A 22,525-nucleotide genomic window follows, 5' to 3' on the forward strand; every position below is an offset into this window, starting at 1 on the left:
AGCAATTTCAGTGTCCTATGATAACATGTACAAGAATGTCAGATCAGTAAGTGTTTAATTTGCAAATTAAAAATCTTGCTGTTGTGGCTTTTTGTGTAAAGCTTCTGGACTGTAAGGATAATGAACTAGTGATGCAGGCTTCCATGGTCATTAATCTGATATTGTATTAGCTGTGTTTAAAGCTAACTGCTCACAGTGAAGAAGCAAATGAGCTGTGTGTTACCTTAGACATAATTAGATACGCTGCCTGGTATGTTTATTTTGGAGATTGGAGCAGAAGCATAAACCCCCCCTACAATACAGGCTGCAATGCCCCGTGCAGAAGTGGTTGTACAGGGAATGTGCTCTGCAGCACACACAGCTTAGTGCACGGTGTGGGTTACTCTTCACTGGTTTTGCTGAGAATTCTCTTTTTTTTTTTTTTTTCATGCTGATAGGAGAATTCCAATGTTTTAATCCTGGTGGCTGCAGTAGTTATGTCTGTATGAGAAGTATGAGATCTGATGTCCATAGACTTAGTACTCTGAAAAGGTGGACAGCACTGCAGCAGACAAGTTGTGCATAGGTCATTGCTGGGATACTCCTGAGGTCACTACCCCAGTATCCAACTCCTCAGTGTTTCCTCTGAGAAAGATCAGGGCTCTTGAACCTGAATTGCTGTCCCGCTTGCTGTTGGTACGGGCTATAGACAGCCACAGAATTCAACCTTGGTGTCTCTTTCTGTCTTAAGGCTTTCTGTCTTAAAAAGATGACATGACTTCACTGAGCAACACTAAACAAAAGTTAATTATGTAGATGTCTTCCAGATATTTGTTTTGAAACAGGTTGAAGCTATAAAATATACTGGAACTGCAAAGTTGCCATTATGGCTGCACTTAGCACAAGGGCCATTTTGCCAGCAGGAGAAAGTATTTTGTCCTACAAAGTCTAAATTTACTCAAAGGTTTTTGATTGGTTATTTTTGGTGTGATGTGGGGGTTTTGTTTGTTTTTCTTTTAAATATCATCTTTGTAGGTAGTGGTCTGGTGTTAGTTTCAGCATCAGAGTCTTCTTTTTCTGTTTTCGTACATTGATACGTGCTTTGAATGATGCCTGGTTGGGAAGATGCTAACTGAAAATATTGCAGAGTAACTTGAGCAGCAGACAGTGTGCTACTCAAATGAGGCTAACTTCTGTATAATGAGAGTGAAGGAGAATGTTTTGAAACTCATCTCTTTTTGCAGGAGGCAGTCGGTGCTGTTGGCATATTTTAATGGTACGGTGTGTTACTGCTTGGATCACATCTTCTGGTATGAGGCTGGGACTTGCTGGGGGCTCTTGAACCTGTTAAGTTAATCCAGCCCACAAATACAATAAGTGGTTTGTGACTGCTAATGAGCTGCAGAAATGATGGTTACTGTACAGTTTGTTGTATGCAAATATAATTAAATTGGAGCCCTCTTGAAAGCCCTGCATCCTCTGAAGGGCAGTGACACATGATTTTTGCTGAAACTGGGCTCTTTAAGAGTGGCTTCTGGTGAGTGCTGACTTATTCCACTCTTCCAAAAAAGTCAAACATGGTATGTTAATGACACGCTCCAGAGAGGTACATGTGCTGCTGAGGCTGTAATTCTAAAATATGCGTTATAAATCACATGATTGTGAAGTCTGGCCAAAAATTATTGGCTTGGCTGTCTTTATCACTAAACAAGCAAGCAGGTCACTAATTTAACTTGTTTAGATTATTTTTCCCTTCTGCCATTCCCCTGCCCTACACCTACGTGCCAAGATATTATTGAGTGTCAGAATGGGAAGGAAAGCCCTGACTGTATTTTGTCTTCCCAAAGTAGAAAAGTACTGATAGAGTATATGCATGCATGCATGTATGAAGTATTCAGATTATCAGCACAGTATGAACACCTAAAGCCACAGCTGACATTATACAGAACTGCCTCATGAGTCTTCTACTAGGAAAGGCAATACAGTCGTTTGTGGAGGATTTCAGGAGTCACCAAAGACTCCTCGTTGGGATTTTTTTCCTGTGCATGCAATCCCACACTTGCTAAAACATTCAACCTTGGTGATTGGTCTTAACGTTGTACTGAGTGAACTGTTGACACTTAGCTCTCTAAATAAAGGTCTAAAGGGTGACTTCTTCCAAAATAAACCATTTGAATTAAATATGAGGGATGTTCTGGCTACTTTATCTGGCTGCACATTAGTGCCAGGAGGGGTAGGAAGAGGAACCTCTGTTGTGACTTGCACCACTTTGTTTTGCTCTTCTTGCTTAGAGCTAGTTTGGATGCTAATTTGTTTTTAAGCAGTACTGCTGAAGATTTATCAGACCCATAGTTGAATATAAAAGATAGGAAACTACAGTTTATACACTTCAGATTTTGTGGTGTTCAAATCCTAGTGACAATGCTGCCCATACTGTCATCATTCATCTGGTTCTCAATAGTCTGTTTGATGTAGTAATTCCAATTGCTGCTTTTTTCTGGATTTGACAACACCCTGACTGTGGTGTTTGTTTGGGACCCTGAGCTGGGTGTGTAACTGGTAACCTGTTAGACCTCACTTGTTCGAAATGCTGTAAATCTAAACGAGCTCTGGGAGTGTTTTGTCATCGAGCTCCCAGTGCATTGCTGTTTCCCTCAGCAGCTGCTGTGCTGCAGCTGCTTGTGCAAAGGCACAACTGTGCTCCTGTGAGCATCCTCATAACTGCTGCTCCAAATGAGTGTAGAGGTGCAGAGAAAGTCTGGAGGTAGTGAGCAAGCTTGATACTGAGAAGATACCTGGTGTCATTCAGACATAGGTGGGGAAGGAGGACATCTTCACTAATGAGAAAAAAACAAACACAAAAGCTCAGGTTTTTAGAGGTAATCTGAAGTTTATGATGTTTATGAGTGGATACTTTCTACCATGCTGGACAACTGTAACAATAAAGTTTGGAAGGATGCCGCTTCCTCTTTGTAATACCTTCTTGGAATTGAAGCTCCCTGCTCAACTGAGAAGTCCAAACTGCATCTTTAATGAACTTTTATAACTAATTTTCACCTGTGCTCAACATCTAATACCCCCTGAGCTGTCGCAGTGCTCTAATGAGCTCACTGTAACATTTTCTGTTGTTCCAAAGTGCCTTCTCACTGTTGACAGGCTCTTCAGACTGATATCCAGGTGTTGGAAAGGCATGTTATTTGTTGGTAGAAGGGCCTTATTAAGGTTTAGGGCTTGGCATGCTTCCATTTTCTCAGACCAAGGGGGAGATTAATAAAGCTTGGGAAGCAGGATGTACCACTGATAGTGGGCACAAAGAATACAGAGTTTACCAGCCACAAGGACATTTGGCAGAACTCCTAAGATAAGGAAGGAACCAATAAAGTCAACAACTGAGAAATCAGCTCTAACTGGATAAAAAGTAATTCTGGCAAGGGAAGATTAGGACCACCAACTCACGGACCACTGGCCCAAGGAACCCACTGACTCAGAAAAAAGAATTGCTTTTGTTAGTCTGTGTGCTCTGAGAAGTAAGGGAGTCATTTAACTAATAGAAGATAGAATACTAAATAATGAAGGAACTCTGTAACTTGTAGCCAGTGAACATTAATGCCTTTGTTTGGTAAAATGTATAAATAATGAAGGATTTTGATCGTTGTTGTACTGGCTTTGTGGATTCACCACCAGCTCCCATTTCTGTGCAGAACTGTAAATAAATCAAATACCTCAACTCTGTGTGGAGATCAACCTCTTGCACAGTGGGTGAAAGAAACCATTTTGGGACAACAACAGTACAGCACAGTGAAGCTGACTGCATGGAAAATGAGCTTGAAAGAATCTCCAGATCAGACTTTGGCACTAATATGACTTTACTTCCAAACAGTTGATATTTGAATCAAACGGTCATATTTTAATGTATTGTCCTTTCCAATACTGATTTATGTACTAGATCACAATTGTTTCTGTCTGCTCAGTCCACTGTTTTGTCCTTGATACTGCCTGGTAGGTTTTGATAAAATACTTAAGGCAGCTGAACTTGCTGTGTGTGTTTTGGTGGGGAGGAAAAGAATGACAAAAGAAAAGCTTTAAATATAGTTTGGTCATCCACTGTAAATTAATACCGGCATTTGTGCAAAGAGTTAGTAGCAAATGCAGATGAAATGCTGAATGTAGAGTGGCAGCCTGTCTGCCTGAGAGAGACACCAGAAGCTCACCTGGGGTCTGCAGAGTGTTTTGACTAACAGAGTATAGCTTAGTACTCCTGATCTTTCGTGCTAGCAGGAAGATAGTTCTCAGTTAACCTTATATATGTTAATTTTCCCACAACCTTTTTTTATTTAGCATCATGACAGTTTGAGAAGTACCAATTGAACTGTGTAGCACATAAAGAAATAATACTGGGATAAATATATGTCTCTGAAAGCATCCTCTGAGAGGAATCCAGGAGTCTTAAATGCTGACTTCTGGAGTGTGGGTAGTCGGTTTGGTGTCTTCTGAATCCTTGCTGCACAGACAGCTAAGTGCTTCAAGGCTGGGAAGTGACAGACTAAAATGGCACACATAGTATCTAAAATAAATTAGGATTTTAGATTATTCTAGGTGATTAAGACCAAGTTAATGATCAAATAGGTCAGTTGCTGAGGACTAACAGCTGTCAAGACATTGAAATTACTAGTACTACCAGGTAGAAAATAATTAAATTACCATGTAGAAAGCATTCAATCTCATGCTTTTTGTTTGCATTTTGGGCACAGGATAAATGTATTAATGAAGATAAGGAAGTCTTCTTGAGTTAGATCATCGTGACGAGGTGGTTCCAAGGAAGTGAACTGAATGATCATTTACCTTGTGATATTGCTTGCTCCTGTACTTCATTATGGTACTTTGTGTGTAAGTGAGGTGGGTTTTATACTGATGTCTCTATAAATCTTGTGTGGTAAACACAGTCTGATGACCTAGTAAAAACATTACTGAGATGGGAGTGCCCTGGGTCCCCAGACATACTGTGCTTGTGCGTGTGCAGTTCATGCTCCAGATTCTATAGAGGAGCTGCTGCTCAGACATTGCTTAGCAGTTGTGAAAATGCTGGTTATTAGAGTGGGATTGCAGACATTTTTGCCATAGTACACAACTTGAACCAAGCAGCTGCAGCTGGTTTCCTGGGATACCAGAGCAGAAGCCTTGAACAGATTAGATGTTGTTCCCCTTTTGCTCTTGGACTCATTGACTGGCTTGTCAGTGTTGTCTAATCAACTTACATTGCAGGTTTGTTTGAAGTGTACCATATTTGGAATGGATTAGCAAAATCAATATGATGTAATTTATTTTGTCACACATGAAGCTGAAGGCTGGTGGTACAGTCAGAGGCAAGGGTCTTTATCTGCAAGGGTTCCCTCTGCTTTGTGTGGTAGGTACAGGGCATCTTCTTGTGTAGCTCTCAAGTACTCTGTTAGGAAGGTTAAGGATTCTTGGCAGTGCTGCATATTAATGTCAGTGCCTGTCTTAAAATGAGATAGGGGATAACTTGGCAAGCCTTCTGATATTTTTTCTTAATACCTATATGAGTTAAATTATTTCTTAATTTTTATACTGGTGCTGAAAGTTGGCAAGTTCTGACCTGAGCATTTCAAATGTCAAAAAGTCCCTTGGAAAGCAGTCTTTTTTTAGAGCTTTTCTTCTGACATAGGGAATACTGAATGGTAGCCTTCAGAACAAAACTTGCATAGTTTCTGTAACAGGAATTTTTAGGAAATCTCTTCCCATTTGTGGTGGTAATTCCTTGGGTTGGAGAGGATAACTTCTCTGAACTTCAAAGCATAGCACGCTAATTTGAAACCTTGTTGGGTGTCTAGAATTGCAGGCTGTTTGAACCACAGATCCTTACCCTACTGATAAGCCTGGTTTGGTTTGAGCAGATATTTAATGTTGGTGATGGTGATAATGGACTGAAGTTAATAAAGTCCTTCAGCAGCATTGTGGCTGAGAAGGGAGGAGACTGAGCATAAATAAATATGTAGCTAAAGGAGCCCCGCTTAGGATCTTCACTGAGAATTTTTTTTCACTTCCTCTGTTTCTAAATTGGAGTTGAAATGAAAACATAAATAATTGATGCCGTAAATACTATATGTAAGTTCTGCTACTTCCTGGGATAGTAATGGCTTTGATTTCCCCTTCTAAATTCACATGACAGTGATAAATGTGCTGTCTCCTTCTCCAGGAGGTTTCAGAAAGCACCAACTTCTGCTGACCTAATTGATGCCAAAAGTGATAATTAAGTTTCTAAAAAACTCTGAAGATAGTTCTATTAGAGTAGGTATTCATAACTGTTCTGATAAGTGGGTGCAAAGTGGGAGTTAAAAGGGATTCTCTCATCATTGTGTGATTGCTTAGTGTTGCTGTGCAGGGGAGGAGAGCTCTGCTGCTACTGCAAAGCATCTTTGTAGTAAGGTGTTCGTATTGATATGTAAGCATTGCTTCTGGATGTGTTCAGGTGCACAGAAGTGTTTTGTAAGGGAAAAAAAACCAAAAACATGAGGGGGTTGATTTTGTTATTGTACTCCAAGACCATTCATAAGAGCAGTGTGATTTTTTTAAATTAAATTTAACAAGGACAATATGATAGTACTTGTGCAAACATTAAAATGGGCACTGGAGATGTTCCTTGTCCATGGGTTTGGTGCATAGGAAAAAATGCTGCCATGTCATGGAACCACTTTGTACTTATAAGTTTGACAGTTACTATGTTGCAGGTGTTTGCCCTTATAAAAAGTTAGCTTGATGGACTTGAGTAGTATGGCATAATCCTCTGCTTCCAGTGGAGCAGTTAAAATCCAAGTAGTTTTGGACATCTGCAGGATATTCTGTGTTGCACCAAATCCACCAATATTGACTACAGAAGAGTATAACACAGAGCAGGCAAGTGTAATGTTAAAGGTCAGATGTGCAGAGATCTTTAGAGACAGTTGTGCTGCTTGGTTGAGCTGTTTATGTGCCTGATGCATAAAATGTGTGAGATCTGTCTTGAGAGTGGTTTAGTGAGTGAATGTTACACAGGTCACCCAAAACCCTACTTTAGTGTACTTTATAGGAATCAATGAGGCTGCTCCTAAGGTGGATAAACTTTTTTACAGGGCCAGCAGGACTGGAGGGATGTGGAGGCAAATTGTCTGGATCTGGAAATGCATAACCCATGCAGTGCAGCAAAGAAGACCCTTGGATCTGATATTTTACTCCTCAGACTGTTGTCAGTGCCCCTGAAGGTCACTGCTGTTGCAGTGTCTGATGGAGATAGTTTTACTCATCTGAAAATGTTTTTCCTTGGAGGCAATAAAAACTGGGCCAAGGTGGGGTAGGAGGGACTGAGCAGCAGCTCTAGTAAATAATACTGGATGTCCAAGAATAGGAACAAAAGGATCTTTGTGGTTGATTTTTCTGGCAGGCTGCTTGGAATGGGTTCATGCAGTTTTCCCTCACTCCACCACCCTTGCAGTGCAGGTACTCCCCCCATGTGTTTCTCAAAACTCTTTGTAGTATGACATGGGTGCATAACCTGGGATTTTTTTGCGAGCTGTTGTGTGCCAGGATTTCCCCTTCTATGGCTAGATGCTTCTGAAACTAAAAACTCCTAGCATGAAGCTTTTCTTAGGCTAAAATTTCCATCCTGTAGCTGTTCTTGTAGAGAAAAGCAGCTGAGAGCAGCATAAACCAGCTACAGGAAAACAGTTGACTCCTGTTGGTCACCTTGTGGTGTTCTCCCATCCCAGCCAATGCTGTGATCTCCCCACAAATCTGCCAAGACATACAGAGGTCTTAAATGCACATCACTGTATACTTGTTCCATGGTAGCATTGCCAGAACTGTTTTTTTCCCCAGGAAATGAATTCCATGCAGGAATAAGACTCTAACCATGTAAAAGTATAGCTTTGTAAGCAACATAAGTATAAAAAAATGCTTTATGTCTTCCAGTCATTTTGCAGTATAATTTTCATCCAAAGGTCTAACATAGCAATATAGTTTCCTATCTTTATAATTTAAATAATGCTTACTATTTAGTATGTTATTTTCTAGGCACAGGATACCTCAAAGCCTGTGCTCTTTTTATTTCATTATATCCAGACCTAAAACAAACCTTGACAATTGGCAGTTACTATAAACATATTGATCATGTATAGAAGGGTTTTAAGTTGCTCTGCAAACAGTTGTATAACTTTTGGTAGTATTTGGGAAGATAAAAATCCACACCAGTTCTAGTAATTATTTGATTTGGGGGAAAGTCTACTTTGCACATCAGGAGGAGTGTAGGAAAGATAGAGACCTGTGGTTGCCACACAAATCTTTTGGCTGCTAAAAAGCAAACCTCTGAAGTAATTTGACAGCGTCTAGCCTGCAGTTGTTGTTGCAAAGTGCTGAAACAGCATTAACTTTTTCAGCGTCTGAACCTTGTAACTACAAACAAAAGCTGGCTGTTTGGTTCCGTGCTTGGTGCCAGATGCTCCAGTTCTTTAAGGGCTTGTACTGGAGTCTAAATGGTATGTGAGTCGATGCAGCCAAATTGCCAAATGTGTTTTTTTGATTTTCTTTGGTGCTAGGCTAAAGGAAGTGTTGGATCAGTATTAGTGCTTACCAAAAAGGGTAATGTTACAGGGTCTCCTGAAAGAGTGAAAGCAGCTTTCCAGTTATGTGCCACATCAATGTGGCTGCAACATGAGAGAAACTTCACAGTCACCTGCTGGTCTTGCCAGTGGAGTTCAAATAGAACTACTTCCAGCTGATATTATCAAAGTGCATGCTCCGGAAAAGTCCTTTTGCATTCCTTTTGCAACATTCTCCATTGTTGTTACCTGTGGAAGATACTGCTATAATGTCACTGTAAAGTTGCTCAAAGGATGTTTTTCTGCAGTGCAAGGCTTATATATCCTTGCCTTCTGTGTGCACACATACAGTTTATTTAAAAATAGTGGTCTGCCTATGTCAGTATAACTTATTGGAGGAAACTTGTACCAACACTGCTCCCCAATCTAGGAAGCTTTGAGAATTCTTGAGGTAATGACTTAGGAGGGGTACAATTAGGGATTATAAAGCCGTGCTTTATACTAAAAAAAGTCAAGAGAGGATGATGGTTTACTGTCTTTCCTAATTTAAGAATAAATATGCATTAGATGGAGCTATGAAGCAAGTCAAAACAAAAGTGGATTTTTTTACACAGTATGTAGTTAAAACTGTAGAAATAATTGCCACAGGAATATCTACCTCCCTGCAAAAATATTAGTCTGAAAGTGATTAAACAAGTTATTAGGGTATTCTTCTGTTCAGTTTTCCTTTAAGTGTTGCCTACAAGCTGAAGAGGTCAAGAAGCAAGCTGTATGGTTTCCTTATTGAATCAAGGCAAGGTAAAACTTGTAGGTAGAGCACTACTGAAAACATCCTGCTTGGTCCCAGGTGTGTGTGTGTGGCTTGCAGGTGGCATTGCTGGTAACTTGACTAGGAGTTGTGTATCTGTAGGCTATGTGAATGCCAGCAGGGCTCAGCTCATCCTTGAGCATCTGCTAATTCATAATCACATCTACTTTACCACCACTAGAGGCTCCTCCAAGTCATGCTTTGGATTCATTTCTGTGGCAGGAAGCAGCTTATGCTCTAAGCAGCATGTGGATGTCTGAATCTGTCACTGTAACACCTCTTTACAAGCAGTGAATTATTTTTTTTTTTTACATCAAAATACAGCCATTCTCTTGCTACCGTGGCTGAATTCAGATCACCTGTTTGAAATAGTTACTGGGTATTAACTACTGATGAACCTTAAAGCATCAGCATCTAGAACCTTGTGTTACTTGCTAGGAAAAAACAGTCACAAAAATACCTAATGGTCAGTGAGGGTAAATAATTTTCTTTTAACATGAACATATTTTATCCTAGAGTAGATAAGGCTTTAACTACCAGCACAGGTTGTTTTATGGTTTGCAGGCTTCATTGTGTAACTGGGGTAGGTTTACCATGACAGGGCTGTACTTATAAAACACTGATGACTTTTGCTGCAAAATGCTTATTACTGCATTGTAATTTGATAGAGTGTATCAGGTGCACTGTGTTTTATCTAACAGTCTAACAACACGAAGACTTAATTTTTCAAGAATTAATCTGATCAGACAGAAAACAGTGTCATCATGGGATTGTCCAGCATACAAATTGTCCAGCATACATTGCTTGTTCTTGCCGGTCTTAGGGTTTGGTAGCCTTGGCTAATTCCGTACACGATCAAGCCTAGTGCTCAGTGTTAGTTTTTTGCAGATGTGGGGGTATCATTTTTCTCTGGATGGAATAAGAGAACCCAGTTTCCAAACTGACTGTATGGATGCTGCATTTTCTGAGAGTGGAAGCATGCTGGAGCACTGTACTTGAGCTATCAGACACAGGATGCATCCTTCTAAGTGGTCTCTGTATCACAGGTAATTACTTATGATGATGTTGTTATTGAGAAAGTGGAGGAGCTTTTAGATGAGCCTTTGCAGGAAGGCAACGTGCCTTGTTTCTGAGGAGGCTTCAACACACAAAGTTGCTATGTGGCTATTGCATGCACACGCAAATGCTTTGGCAGGTCATATTTTTTCTGTTTCTCTAGCATTCAGGCAAACATTTAAGACCTTAAAAAGCAGAATTGAAAAATAAGTTATCCAAGAATCATAAGAAGGTAGATACCAGAAGAGTCTAAGTGGAAAATGATGTCTCACAATAGAAAATTTGTTTTGTCTGGAAGTACTTTTTTTTTTTTAATCACTTGAGATATCACCTGTTCCTACAAATCTTTATAAATGCAGTACCTCTTGCAAGAGCTCTTGCTGTCGGCCTGATATTGCAGTTCATCTTGTTGCTCACCTTTTCCCCATTGTTGGGTTTGGGGGCTTTTTTTCAGCAGCATTCCAGTTCTTACTAAGAACAGACTGTAGATATACCATAGATCTTGTCTTACCTTTGCTGTTATGCCAGTCACACATGATCTGTCACACAAATTTCTTCTAAAGTTAAGTCTGAATCAAGAGCAATATCTATGACATGCTTAAAAACAGGAAGAAAATTGAAATGAGTTCTAATTTCTCTTCCCATCTTTCTTTATACAGGCAGGAAATAGTGCATAATATGGAAGCTACTAAGGGTTGCTTTTAGTCACACAGCTGTACAACTTCCCTTTGACTTTCCTACAAGTTCCATCTTTCTTCATCCAAGTGATAAGATCCTCTTCTCTTCTCTTCTCTTCTCTTCTCTTCTCTTCTCTTCTCTTCTCTTCTCTTCTCTTCTCTTCTCTTCTCTTCTCTTCTCTTCTCTTCTCTTCTCTTCTCTTCTCTTCTCTTCTCTTCTCTTCTCTTCTCTTCTCTTCTCTTCTCTTCTCTTCTCTTCTCTTCTCTTCTCTTCTCTTCTCTTCTCTTCTCTTCTCTTCTCTTCTCTTCTCTTCTTCTCACACCTGTCTCATTAATTTTTTGCCTTGACCTTAATTCTCTTAACCTGTGGTAGGCTTAAGTGATTCTTCATGACTACTACTCTCACCTGGTTTACTTTCAAACTTAATGGTTCCAATTAATTAAATTCAAGCTTGAATTTCAGGGCTGTGTATTCAAGCTTGTTTGACTGCAGTAGTTCTGCTTTTATAAGTATAAATGATACCTTAAATTATGCTGCACTGCAGATGACTCAACCTGCTTTGCTCCATTTTGCTGGCTCTTTCAGGAGATTTTTCAGCAAATTGAGGTTTCTGGCTTTATCTGGATGTTGTATTAGTAATTGACATGGCAGCTAGTTGGAACATGGGTAGAAATATTAATGCTAGCCTTCACTTCAGTGTTGTACTTTTCTCTTGTATATCCATAGTAAAGTAATATTGGTTGTAATGCTGTGACCTCCAAATCCCCTGAAGCACAAGGCAGGGGTGAAAAGAGGTGAAGAATGCCAGAATGCTGAATGCTTCTTCAATCTGGCTCCTCACTAGCAAAAAAAGTCCACCCAAAACCTGTTCCTGTAGAAAGAATAGCCTGTGGAGCAAGGGATGTCTGTGTATCAGCTAATGCATTTATCTATATTTGGTCTGGTTGGAGAAGCCCATAGTAATGAAGCTGGCAGGTGCATCATGCAATAATGTGAAAATTTGCCTTTGTGTCTCAGATATAAGCTTCTTGCTAGCAAATACCTTCTGACACAATGCTGGCTCCTGCAGTGAGCTGGAGGATGCTGGGCAGGAGCCAGCTGGTGGATACGTATCAGACTTCACTTGTGCAGGATCAGAGACGCTTTTCAGATGAGTGGTACACTGGGTGGGGCTATGCATAATGCAGTTATGTCACTATGGGGTTATACATCTGGGCTAACACGTTGCTGATTGGGTCTCCACACTAGGAGATGGTGGTGCTGATTTAGCTGCTGGTTGGAAGTGGTACAGTCCAGCAGACTTGCTTGCTACTGCTCAGTCTGCCTAGATTTACTGCCTGTGTCCAGCTCCAAACAGGAGAGATTGCAATCAGTAATGCAGTGGCTGAAAAACAAATGACAAGGCTGTACAAGTGTTTAGTTGGCTTCTGCATGGCAGCCAGCATAGGTAAGATTTCAGCTGCAGTTTGGAGTGCTGCCATTCACCTTCCAGATGCCTGTGTCCTTTATTTAAGGAAAGACTGCTGGTATGCCAGCTCAAGAAGTCTCGTCAGAGAGCTGCTGCCTGCCATGCTAGGAAAGGCAAAGTTGTGTAACACTGCAGCACAGTGCTAGGGTTTACACTTAAAATGCTATAAATATGCCTTTCCCCTTGCTGCTTATGAAAGAGGTGACTGCATCAAGACCTGCCCTGTGTTTTTAGCAGAACATGTGATGGGCTGTCCCTTGAGAAGAGCTTTCCTCTTGCATCCAGCCTGGCTTGCATAGGAAGAGAATCAAGGCAATTAGTCATTCACTGACTCATGAATGGTACTTGTTTAAAGAATTGGCTAAAAATAGTAAAAACAGGCTGAAGGAAAGGGTGTTCTCACACTGAGCTAGCTTGGACATCCTTCACTCAGCAGATACAGATGGTATGGCTTGCTTCACAGAGCAACAAAACAATCTGCTGTGTTTTGGTAAAGATGCAAATGTTGGAATGAATAGGTGAGTTCACAGACACTCTGTCTAGCATTATTGAAAATTGGGATGTGTTTTGGAAGTGATTAATCACAGAATCTTGAGAGTCTGGGAGGGACCTTAAAGATAATCCAGTCCCAACCCCGCTGCTGCTGTGAGCAGGGACAACCTCCCACTAGACCAGGTTGCTCAAAACCTTATCCAGCCTGGCCTTGAGCACTTGCAGGGATGGGGCATCCACAGATTTCTGGGCAACCTGTGCCAGTGTCTCACCACCCTCCTAATATCTTCTCCTAATATCCAACCTCAATTTTCCCTGTTTCAGTTTGTGCCCATTACTCTTTCTCTCATCTGTACTTCCTGATGATGAGTCCCTCTCCAGCTTCCATATAGGCCCCTTCAGATACTGGAGGGTTCCTATGGGGTTTCCACACAACCTTCTCTTCACCAGGCTGAGCAGCCCCAACTTTCTCAGTCTGTCTGCATAGGGAAGGTGCTTCAGTTCTCTCAGCAGCAACTTTGTGGCCTCCTCTGGACCTGCTCCAGCACTTCCATGTCCTTCTCTGTGCTGCGTTCACCAGAACTGTGTGCAGTAGTCCAAGTGGGATGTCACAAGAGTGGAGGGGAGAATGACTTCCCTCGGCCTGTTGGCCACGCTTCTTTGGATTTATCCCAGGATGATTTGGCTTTCTGGGCTGCGAGTGCTCACTGCCGGCTCACATCGAGTTACTCATCAACCATCACCCCAGGCCTTCCCTGCCAGGCTGTTTTCAATCACCCACTTCTCTGTGGGTGTGCCACAATCCAGGTGTAGGACCTCACGCTTCGCTTTGTTGAACATGATGAGGTTTGCAGAGTCCCACCTCTCCAGCCTGTCCAGGTCCCTCCAGGTGGCATCCCTTCCTTCCAGAGTGTGATTGCACTACAGAGCTCAGTGTCATCAGTGAAATTAAGGGTGCCCTTAATCCCACTGTCAGTGAATCCCACTGATAAATTACCAGGATAAGTCTGAAGTATATCATGCTGTCTCACAGTCAGTCTTTTCACAGATGTGCCTGTGTAAATCTGCTTCAAGAAAACATGAATTACTTACCCAGAAAAGTTAAATTCCAAAATGTGAGATTGAACAAAATATTGAAGCTGTCATAGCCTAATTCAATTCTTTTTAAAAGAGACAGTCTTTTGGACCCTGAAGCCTGGCAAGGAGAGAGAGATCCCCAAAATAACAACCCTCTGTGTAATTTTCACATGAGATGCCAGTAATGTACTATGATACTTTGTATAAGCAGTCTCAAATATTCCTGCCACTGCTCCAGCAAAACTAATTGTTTTTACAAATGAAAAAGAAAGAGATGGAAAATTGCATTATCTGAGGTGGACAGAAACTGTTTCTAGAATAGTTATGCTCATGTGAGAGCTTTACCAGTTCAGGTACCAGCATGCTCAGTTATATGTACAGTAGATATTTCAAGTCCCAACTTCTACTCTGAAGCCAAGACCTAATGGGAGATGCATGATTTGGTTTAAACTTTAGATGTAGTATCTCTGGCTCCTTCAGAAAATATCAGGCTGCACAGGGAAACTTAAGTTTCACACATTTGGAGTTATTCTTCCTATTTTGGCTAAATGGGGATGCCAGTGTATTTGTACAGATCTAAATAAGAATGGAGTCATCTGTTTCTGTCTGGAAAATAGTCACACGGAGTAGCCTCTCTGCATAGCACAGTGACCCCAATCTCAAGCCTGTACAGTCTGAAGGCATCAGATCCAAGAGCACAATCTCAACATGAAGCCTTCAGCCATGGCAGAAACCTCCTAACATATGGCCTGTCACAGTCTCTGATATATTCCGTCTTCATCTTTTTGTCTCTGAAAATCAGGCCTGATCCTGGAGTAAAGGTTAAATTGAGGTGTGATCTCATAATATTTCAGCATGGGAATTCCTGGGAAAGTACATAAACCTCAGTATGACATCAGCTTTCTCTCACAGGAGTCTGAAATTGCTTTATTGTTTGGCTGCTGTGTCAAAGCTCAGTGAAGCTGTTGAACCAACAGCTAGGCCTGTGAAAGAGGATCAGGTAATTCTGTTTTGTGGTCTGTCTTACATAGTTGCTGCTAATGGCCTTCTCAGTTATGAGATAGCAGACAAGAGCAAAAGCTGAGTCAAAATCGGTAGGGTATAGAATAAATACTTTGTTGTTTCAGGATGGCACTGTTTCCAACTCAGTGTCTCTTCCTAAATGGTGCGTCTCTTGCACTAGTTGAAGTGATAGCATTTTCTGTAGCATCATGAAAAGTCAAACTGACAATCAAAGCAGTGGAAATCAACCTGGCAGTTGTTAGCTGAGTGTAGGTAGTGCTCATGTAATTTGCCCCTTTACCTGCTTTGCTTTGGGTTGCATGACTTCCCAACCATCTCAGCTTTATGAACATTGCAGATAATATATTACGGATAAATATTTAATAACATCTTACTGTTAAAAGACATTCTGGTAAAAGGAAATCTAGTTTGTACCAGAGGAAGTCTTCCATTGAGAACAACAGATTTAGTGGTGCCCCAGATAACTAAATTAGGAAATGTGTACGAGATGATTTAGTGTGAAACAAGAATGGGCTGGTGCCTGTCAAACCAGTCTCTGATTGTGTAAGCCAGCCTTACTTCTTGGCTCATCGTGGCTCTGCTGAATTTTGGCTCCATCTTCTTTTTTGTTTAAATGCTTCATGTTCTTCTCATGAGATCTACTTCATTCTTCACATCCATATTTTTGTGATTTAAATTCCTTATGAAACACTGTAGGTAATATGGGATATAAGGGGTTTTCTGCTGTTACTGTTCATATGGCCAGTGCAGCACCAAGGGAGTTTTCTGGACTCATAAGACTTCAGTGGTCTGGTCACTCATCTTAGAGATGTGCTCCTCCTATTCTCTGAAAGCACAACAGATGGCAATAAACACTGATACAGTGTTGCTGGGAAATGAAGCAATAACTGAGTTTAAAGTACCAGGCTAGCACCCAGGTCTGCCACAAGAAATTACTTAGGTGGTAAGTCACAAACGGAACTGAAATAGCTGTGTTGGCCCTACATTTTACCTCACCAAATAGTTGACCATGCAATGAGATGGCTATAATGCTCTTCTACATGTTGTGAGCTGGATGATACTGAGGTGCTTTAAATCTCACTGTTGTGAGAAAGTGTCTGCTGGTACTGACTGCTGACCTCTACTGTACATGCTTTCCAGCACATAGTGTTTATTACTGCATGCACTAATCCAGGCTTAATGTGGAAGAGGAGATTCCGTTAAATGAATTGTATAATGCATGATGCACCAGAAGCAGGAAAGGGCTTTTTGTGGGATTAGATACAACCACTTAACCTGCTAGTGTAGTTCCTGTTCAGTGTGTGGAGCATCCAGCAGGGCACAGTGGGGAGCCTCCTGGTTGTGCCCTTAAGAAGGAAAGTGAGGAGTCCTTGTACTGTCTGCAAATCTGCCAGGGCAGATGGGTGATCTGTAAGAGACCTTGGTACTACCTGTCCAGTCAGTAGGAGCTTATCTGTGGGCTGGCTGTAGCAGATAATTACAAATAACAACAAAATAATTTCAAAACCCAACCACTTCCTTTGTATCTGATCTTAAATACAATTTGCTAAAGGTCCTTGCCCTCACTAATGCAGAGTTTTAGAAGGGCTGGCATTAAGCTTGCAATGTTTTGAAATAAAAGTAATCTCTAAATGGCACTTCCAGGAACACAAAGCAGCTGCAATTTATGCTGGCTGTTATAAAAGCTGCTGGTGTTTTCCATTATCCTCTAATCAGATAGTTGTGATCCTGGTGGCTTTTCAGGAAATGTGTGTGCTTCCCCCATGGCTTGTCTGCACTGGGTAGGTAGGATGGATTCAACATTTCTTCCCTCTCTGCCTAAAAATCAGGGATCTCAGTTTTGTCAGCTTGAAATGGCTGTAAAAAACAGTGTCAGACTCCTGACGTGTCATTTACAGCTAGGCTGGAACAAGGACTGAGGCTGGGAGGGAGTCCTGCCCGTGTCAGTCCCAGTGGCCTGGCTGTTGCAGATCCAGACCAGGATGCTTGGCCACCTGGGCACATGCTGGCTCATGTTCAGCCACTGTCAACCAGCTCCCCTGGGTTCTTTGCTGCCAGGCAGCTTTACAGCCTCTCTGCCCCAAGCCTTGAGTGCTTGGAGTAGCTGTGACACAAGTATAAGTGTTGAGTCAAGTGTGTGGCAAGATCTCAAGAAACAAAGTTGCTGTAATAGTTATTCATAGTGACTGAATCAGTGAATAATTCAGTGGTTGGCAGAAATATTAGGTTTATACTTTCAGTCACATAAGATCTAGTGAGACTGTGTATTTTTCTGGCATACATAGCAGAACCTGTGCTTTTGTCTTATCCACCTTAAAGAAGATTAACAAACCTGAAGAGCAGTCTCTGTTGAAGATGCAGGGAAGCAGTAAAATAGGAAACAAAGTGACTATTCTGGTAGCAATATTCTTAAAATATGTGCTATGGTGTAATTTGGAAGTTGAATTTTTTGTGGTAGCTGTAAATGTCTGTAAGGGCTGTATTTTGTGTCAGGCTGGACTATTTAGAAGAGTTTATTATTTTTCTAGGGATTATAAACATGACTAGTTGCAAACTGGTGAAGGAAAGAATGGATTGATTGTGACTGGTCTTCATGTTCCTATCTATTGAATATATTCAGTGATGTCAAGAAGCCATGGCATACAGCTGGCTAAAATCAGCACCAAAATAGGATTATTTCTGTTCTGTTTAAGCTCAGTTTGAGGAGTCAGGCACATGATGAATGCAGTAACTGTTTGGAACTTGCAGCAGGGAACTGAGCTGCATATTTAGTTCTCCTAAATTAGTTTGTGTGGCTGTAACTGAGCTAACAACAAGCTTCCTGAAAACTCTGCCACTCTCTAGTACCTAGCAGCCTGGCTGAGTTTAACAGGTTTTTTTTTTGCCTTATATCAGTGAAATTGTAGGGAAAAACTATTCTGTGAGCTCTACTTAAAATTAGGTTGATTGCTTAGTTTGGTCTTTTTTTTTTTTAACATGTTTAGAATCAGGCTTTCAGTGGGGAAAAAAGTGACCTCTAATTGTGGCTGTTGCTGCATTTTGCAAGCAGTCTTGCAGCTTGTCTTGGAAATTCTTGGCTTGCTTAACCCACACAGAAACTCTAATAGCATTCACTGAGAGCAGAGTAGGCTTACGTAACTTTCCATGGTTTCTTTTGCAGAAGAGATGAAGTAATTCTCTCAGACCTGTTTGTAATGGCCTGGAAAAGAGTTTGGTTTCACTTTCAAATTCTGGATGATCTCACCGTGGGGACCTGACAATGTTGCTTTTTTTGTTTGGGAAAAAATCCCTGCCTGTAATGCAAGGAATTCTGTTTTGGGGGCATTTGACTCTGAAATCAAGTTTGTAGAGAAGCCTCACTTGCTTTATGTTCCAGTACAGTGACTCAATGTGCTAAAGAGCTACAAAGACTTGTTAGAAATAGCTGATCACCATGCAATTGACTGCTTTCTCAAATATGTGATGTATTACAGGGAAGCTAGGTTTTTGGCTGCCTGCATGTGGAAGGAAAGATTTCTCTTGTTTCTCTAGTTGCATTTTCAGTTCCTGGAGCTCAAGAGAATCCTTCATGTGACACAACACTGCGTTCCGTGGTGATAGTTATTGTGGGCAGGTAGTCCTTCTCTAATAAAGAACTATGTTTGTCAAACAGGATTTAGAAATTTGGAACTGTTTTTCAGGATCTACAGCATCTACATGAGTCTGTATCACATACAGGGACATAGTGGTGCCTCAGCCTCAGCTTCTGGAGTGGTCTTGCTGAGACAAACCCCTCGGAATTAGACAATTTGAAAGCAGAAGGGTTTACTGGGAGAAATGAGACCTGCACTCCTTGAGCATCTATATGGGCTATAAGCATGGCAGTGCTGGTAATCTACTGGCAATGCTTATGTATACAATGCTTTTTGTTTTGGTCACCTGGAAGCCGTGGCTGTGTAGAAGACAGATTTTGCTTAGACATCTTGTAGGTAGCTCAGCCCTGAGTTTTGCTGTCTCTTGCATTTTTAGTCTCAGTCCTTTTGCTGTTTTGTGTCTTAGATCTCACAAAACAGCGTGTAAGCACAGGAGTCAGCTTTATTGGGAAAGCCCTGGTGTCTGGAGGAGTCTGCAGCAGCATGATGCAATAACTCGAGTTGGAGTGAACATCCCCTGCCCTGGGTAGATCTCTGCTGTGCTACAGTGCAGCATGTTGTGGACCCAGGCATGTCCTTACTGCAGCAGAGTGTGTGGTGACAAGAGCCATTCACTCACTGTTCTTGGAGCAGTGGCATTCGTGCAACTGGCCTTAAACTATGGGATTGCTTAAGTGGATCATAAATCTCTTGGCTGTGAGTGTGTTGTGACAAATGACTTGTCGGGGTCGGCTGTTACTCGTCTCTGCCCCAACACAGGAAAAGGTGGTTCTGGGCAGGCCGCCCTTTGAAGGAGGAGTCTGGACTCTTGCTTTTCGGTCTTCAGTTGAGTTTATTGTTCCTTATCTACAAAGTTTTTCTGTCTGTCCAGCCGAGGTCTGATCAGCAAGACAGCCAAGGGCACTCTCTCCCGCCCACGGGGTGGTTGTCTCTTTTATAGTGAAAACTACATATAAGATATTTACCTTCTATTTCCAATACTTTTCACCCTTGTTGGCAAGTGCACCTTCACCATGAACCAATCCACACGTGCCAACATCATCCTGAACATGGATGCCAAGGAGAAGAAAGAAGGACAGGGCACACCCAAATCCCTCCATCTTGGGACTCCTGACCCCCATGTACAGGATTCCAAACCCCCCTGTACAACATACAAAACCCCCCTGTACAGTGCTCCAAAATTTTTCCCTTCACCCTGTGATTGCTACTATGCTACTTAAACTTTTGTGAGCTGTAATTCTTCATATCAGGTTTGCAATTTGCTCCATGAATTAAGATCGAATTTCCAGGTGTCTTTGGCTTCCTGCCAGGGCTTTGAGACATCCAGGGCATCCAGAGAGATGCTCTGGGTTCCGACATCTCCCCCTTTCTTTGCCACAAAAACACCTCTTTGGCAGCCTCATTCAAGGCCTGCTGCATGCACTGAAAAATGCATGGCCAAAAGGAGCAGAAGAATTACAAGTCACATTAAAATGTAAAAAACTATCATCTAACAAAAGCTCTATATCACTGATTCCCACACCCATAAAAAAGCCCAAAGTCCACAGTCTTCCGCGGGTGAAGCTCAAGGGTTGGAATCTCTGCACAGTCCACATCTGTCTGTCTTCTCTGCTTGTCAAATGGTCAACGCTTTCTTTCTCTTAATAGAGTTTCACATTCTTCATTGAAATCGACCTGGACTTTGCACCTGTTAAAACACAAACAAATCCCACATCCCCACAGGGACTGAAGGATTTTCTCAAAAATCCTGGAGGTGAAGAATGGGTCCTGGTTCCATTTTGCAATGTTACATAGAGAAATGTAAGATAACAGTAATTAGGAATAAATTCAGACAATACAATCAACAACACATACAAGATCAGAGAATTAGTAACACTACAACACTGAACTCTCATCCCAGAGTCTGTGACAGCTGATAAACCTTAAAACGACAGAGAATTGGAGAAATCATGTCCAGATTCGTGTTTTCCCCAACTCCCTCTGAAAATGCCTCAGCTGTCATAGATGGTCAAATCGCCAAGTCAAAAGGACTTGAATACTATTTGATGCAGAAAACATCTGGGTTGATTGTCAATCACTCCATCCAAATAGAGCTAGAGCTTGGCCAGAGCCCGAACTCTAATTGGTGAGTATCACTTGACACATTTTTTTTAAACAAGATTTTTAAAAACAACAGTTATAAACAAGAAACATTAGGATTACAAACCAATCAAACCAGCAAGTAATTGAATCCTTCTGAAGTTTCTGTCAAGACAGAGATTCTCCAAACACAGCAAACTTCTTGAATTCTCTGCTGGTGTACTTCTGAAATAATAATTAAAAGAACCACAAGACTGGCAATCTGGATAAAGAACCCTCAGAAACATATAAGTAGTTAGGAAATAAAGAAAGACAGGATCCTGAAGAAACATGTGATCTGCAGGTGATCGCACAAAGACACAGGAAAACACATGAAAGCCGGCTGCAAATGCTACAACACACCAACAACAATTCTCATCACAAAAATCTGAAGACTCGCACCACAAAATCAACTCATCAACAAGAAGTGCTTGAAGGTCTTAACACAACCTTCCCAAAGCATTCATCCAACATTAACAACAATCACCATCTATCACCATTAACTACAAAAACCAAAAATAACAAAGATTATAAACTCAATATCAATAATTCTTAAAACTTTGAATCTTGGGGTATCAACTGATGACTCCACAACAGGATCTGATTGACCTTTCCCAAATGCTCTGTCTTCCAAGACACCTTGGGTAATTGAATCTTTACTAATACTCTCATCTTTACATGACATTTTGTCTCCCTGGGAATAATTTTTCACCATAGAAGAATTCTATCTATATCATATTTAGAGTAACGTTAATTTGCATAGGGTTCTATTATTCTTTTTCTTCTTCATCTTGAGTAAAGACTTGGTGCTTTCTCACTTTTCTGATGAAGATTCTGTGGAACTGGCCTGTGGAAGAGTTGGGTGAAGTGCCCCATATAACATCTGCTGCATTTTCTGTGCAGTTCCCTTGTTAAAAACCTGCATAAAGCACTGCACGCCCCCCCTGCAGCGGCTCTGGAGCAGCCGCGCCCTGGGAACCCTCCCTCCTCCCGGGATTGGGATCCGCCCGCCCGGGCCCGCACAGCCCCGGTCTCGTTTGGGGTCCGCTCCGCCTGGATCTCCGCTCGGGCTGGTTCCCCCTGGCCCCGCTCCTGCAGCCGCCGAGCACCCCCCGGACGGCCGCTGCCCGCCGCCACCACACGCGTCCTCGCCGCCGCCGCGGCCCTGTCGCCCTCACGGTGACCCCGCTGCCTCTGCTGCGCCCCGGCTGCTGTGTGCTGCCCAGCGCCGCTGCCAGAGGCTGCCCCCCTCACCTCTCGGTCCCGCAATCCCTGCACCCTCCCCCATCAGTCTCTCCCCTGCCGTCAGTGTTCTCAGTCTGGGACTGCGAGCCCGACCACAGGAGAATCCCACTTTTCCTCCTCACCAAGGGAACTGGCTAGTTTCAGCTTTCCTGGGACTGGTTGAGGGATGTCTACATCAGAGGACCCTGGAGATTCTGGGAATTCCGGGGATTCTGAGGACTCAAGGGACCCCAGGGAACCCTGCACGTGACGTTAATGGTCCTGCTCCTTTTCAGTGGGAGGAATTCTCTCCCTGGGCAGCAGCTGCCTGCCCATCACTGCCTCGGCACGGTCGGAAGGCAGCTCCCCCTCAGGGCTCGCT

At 42.1% G+C, this 22,525-nt stretch overlaps 1 protein-coding gene and 1 long non-coding RNA gene across 3 annotated transcripts in view; one reads left to right on the forward strand and one right to left on the reverse strand.

Annotated features, from left to right (window-relative positions):
• Positions 1 to 22,525, forward strand: part of UBE2R2 (ubiquitin conjugating enzyme E2 R2) — a 58,815-nt gene that overhangs the window by 18,758 nt on the left and 17,532 nt on the right. Inside the window, exon 1 of one of the 2 annotated variants that reach the window (XM_064402994.1) lies at positions 15,021 to 15,146. The exons of the other annotated variant lie outside the window; for it this stretch is intronic. Within the exon in view, the coding sequence (XP_064259064.1) occupies positions 15,036 to 15,146 (111 nt within the window). The 5' untranslated portion in view covers positions 15,021 to 15,035. Of the gene's footprint in view, positions 1 to 15,020; positions 15,147 to 22,525 lie in introns of those variants that run through there. 2 annotated transcript variants of the gene reach the window in all.
• Positions 19,614 to 22,525, reverse strand: LOC135289418 (uncharacterized). The gene is made up of 2 exons (XR_010352161.1): positions 22,287 to 22,525; positions 19,614 to 21,766 (listed from the first exon to the last, which is right to left on the reverse strand). It is a non-coding gene; the product is annotated as an uncharacterized LOC135289418 (long non-coding RNA).

The sequence above is a fragment of the Passer domesticus genome, chromosome Z (assembly GCF_036417665.1).
Source record: "Passer domesticus isolate bPasDom1 chromosome Z, bPasDom1.hap1, whole genome shotgun sequence".
Classification (NCBI taxonomy): domain Eukaryota; kingdom Metazoa; phylum Chordata; class Aves; order Passeriformes; family Passeridae; genus Passer; species Passer domesticus.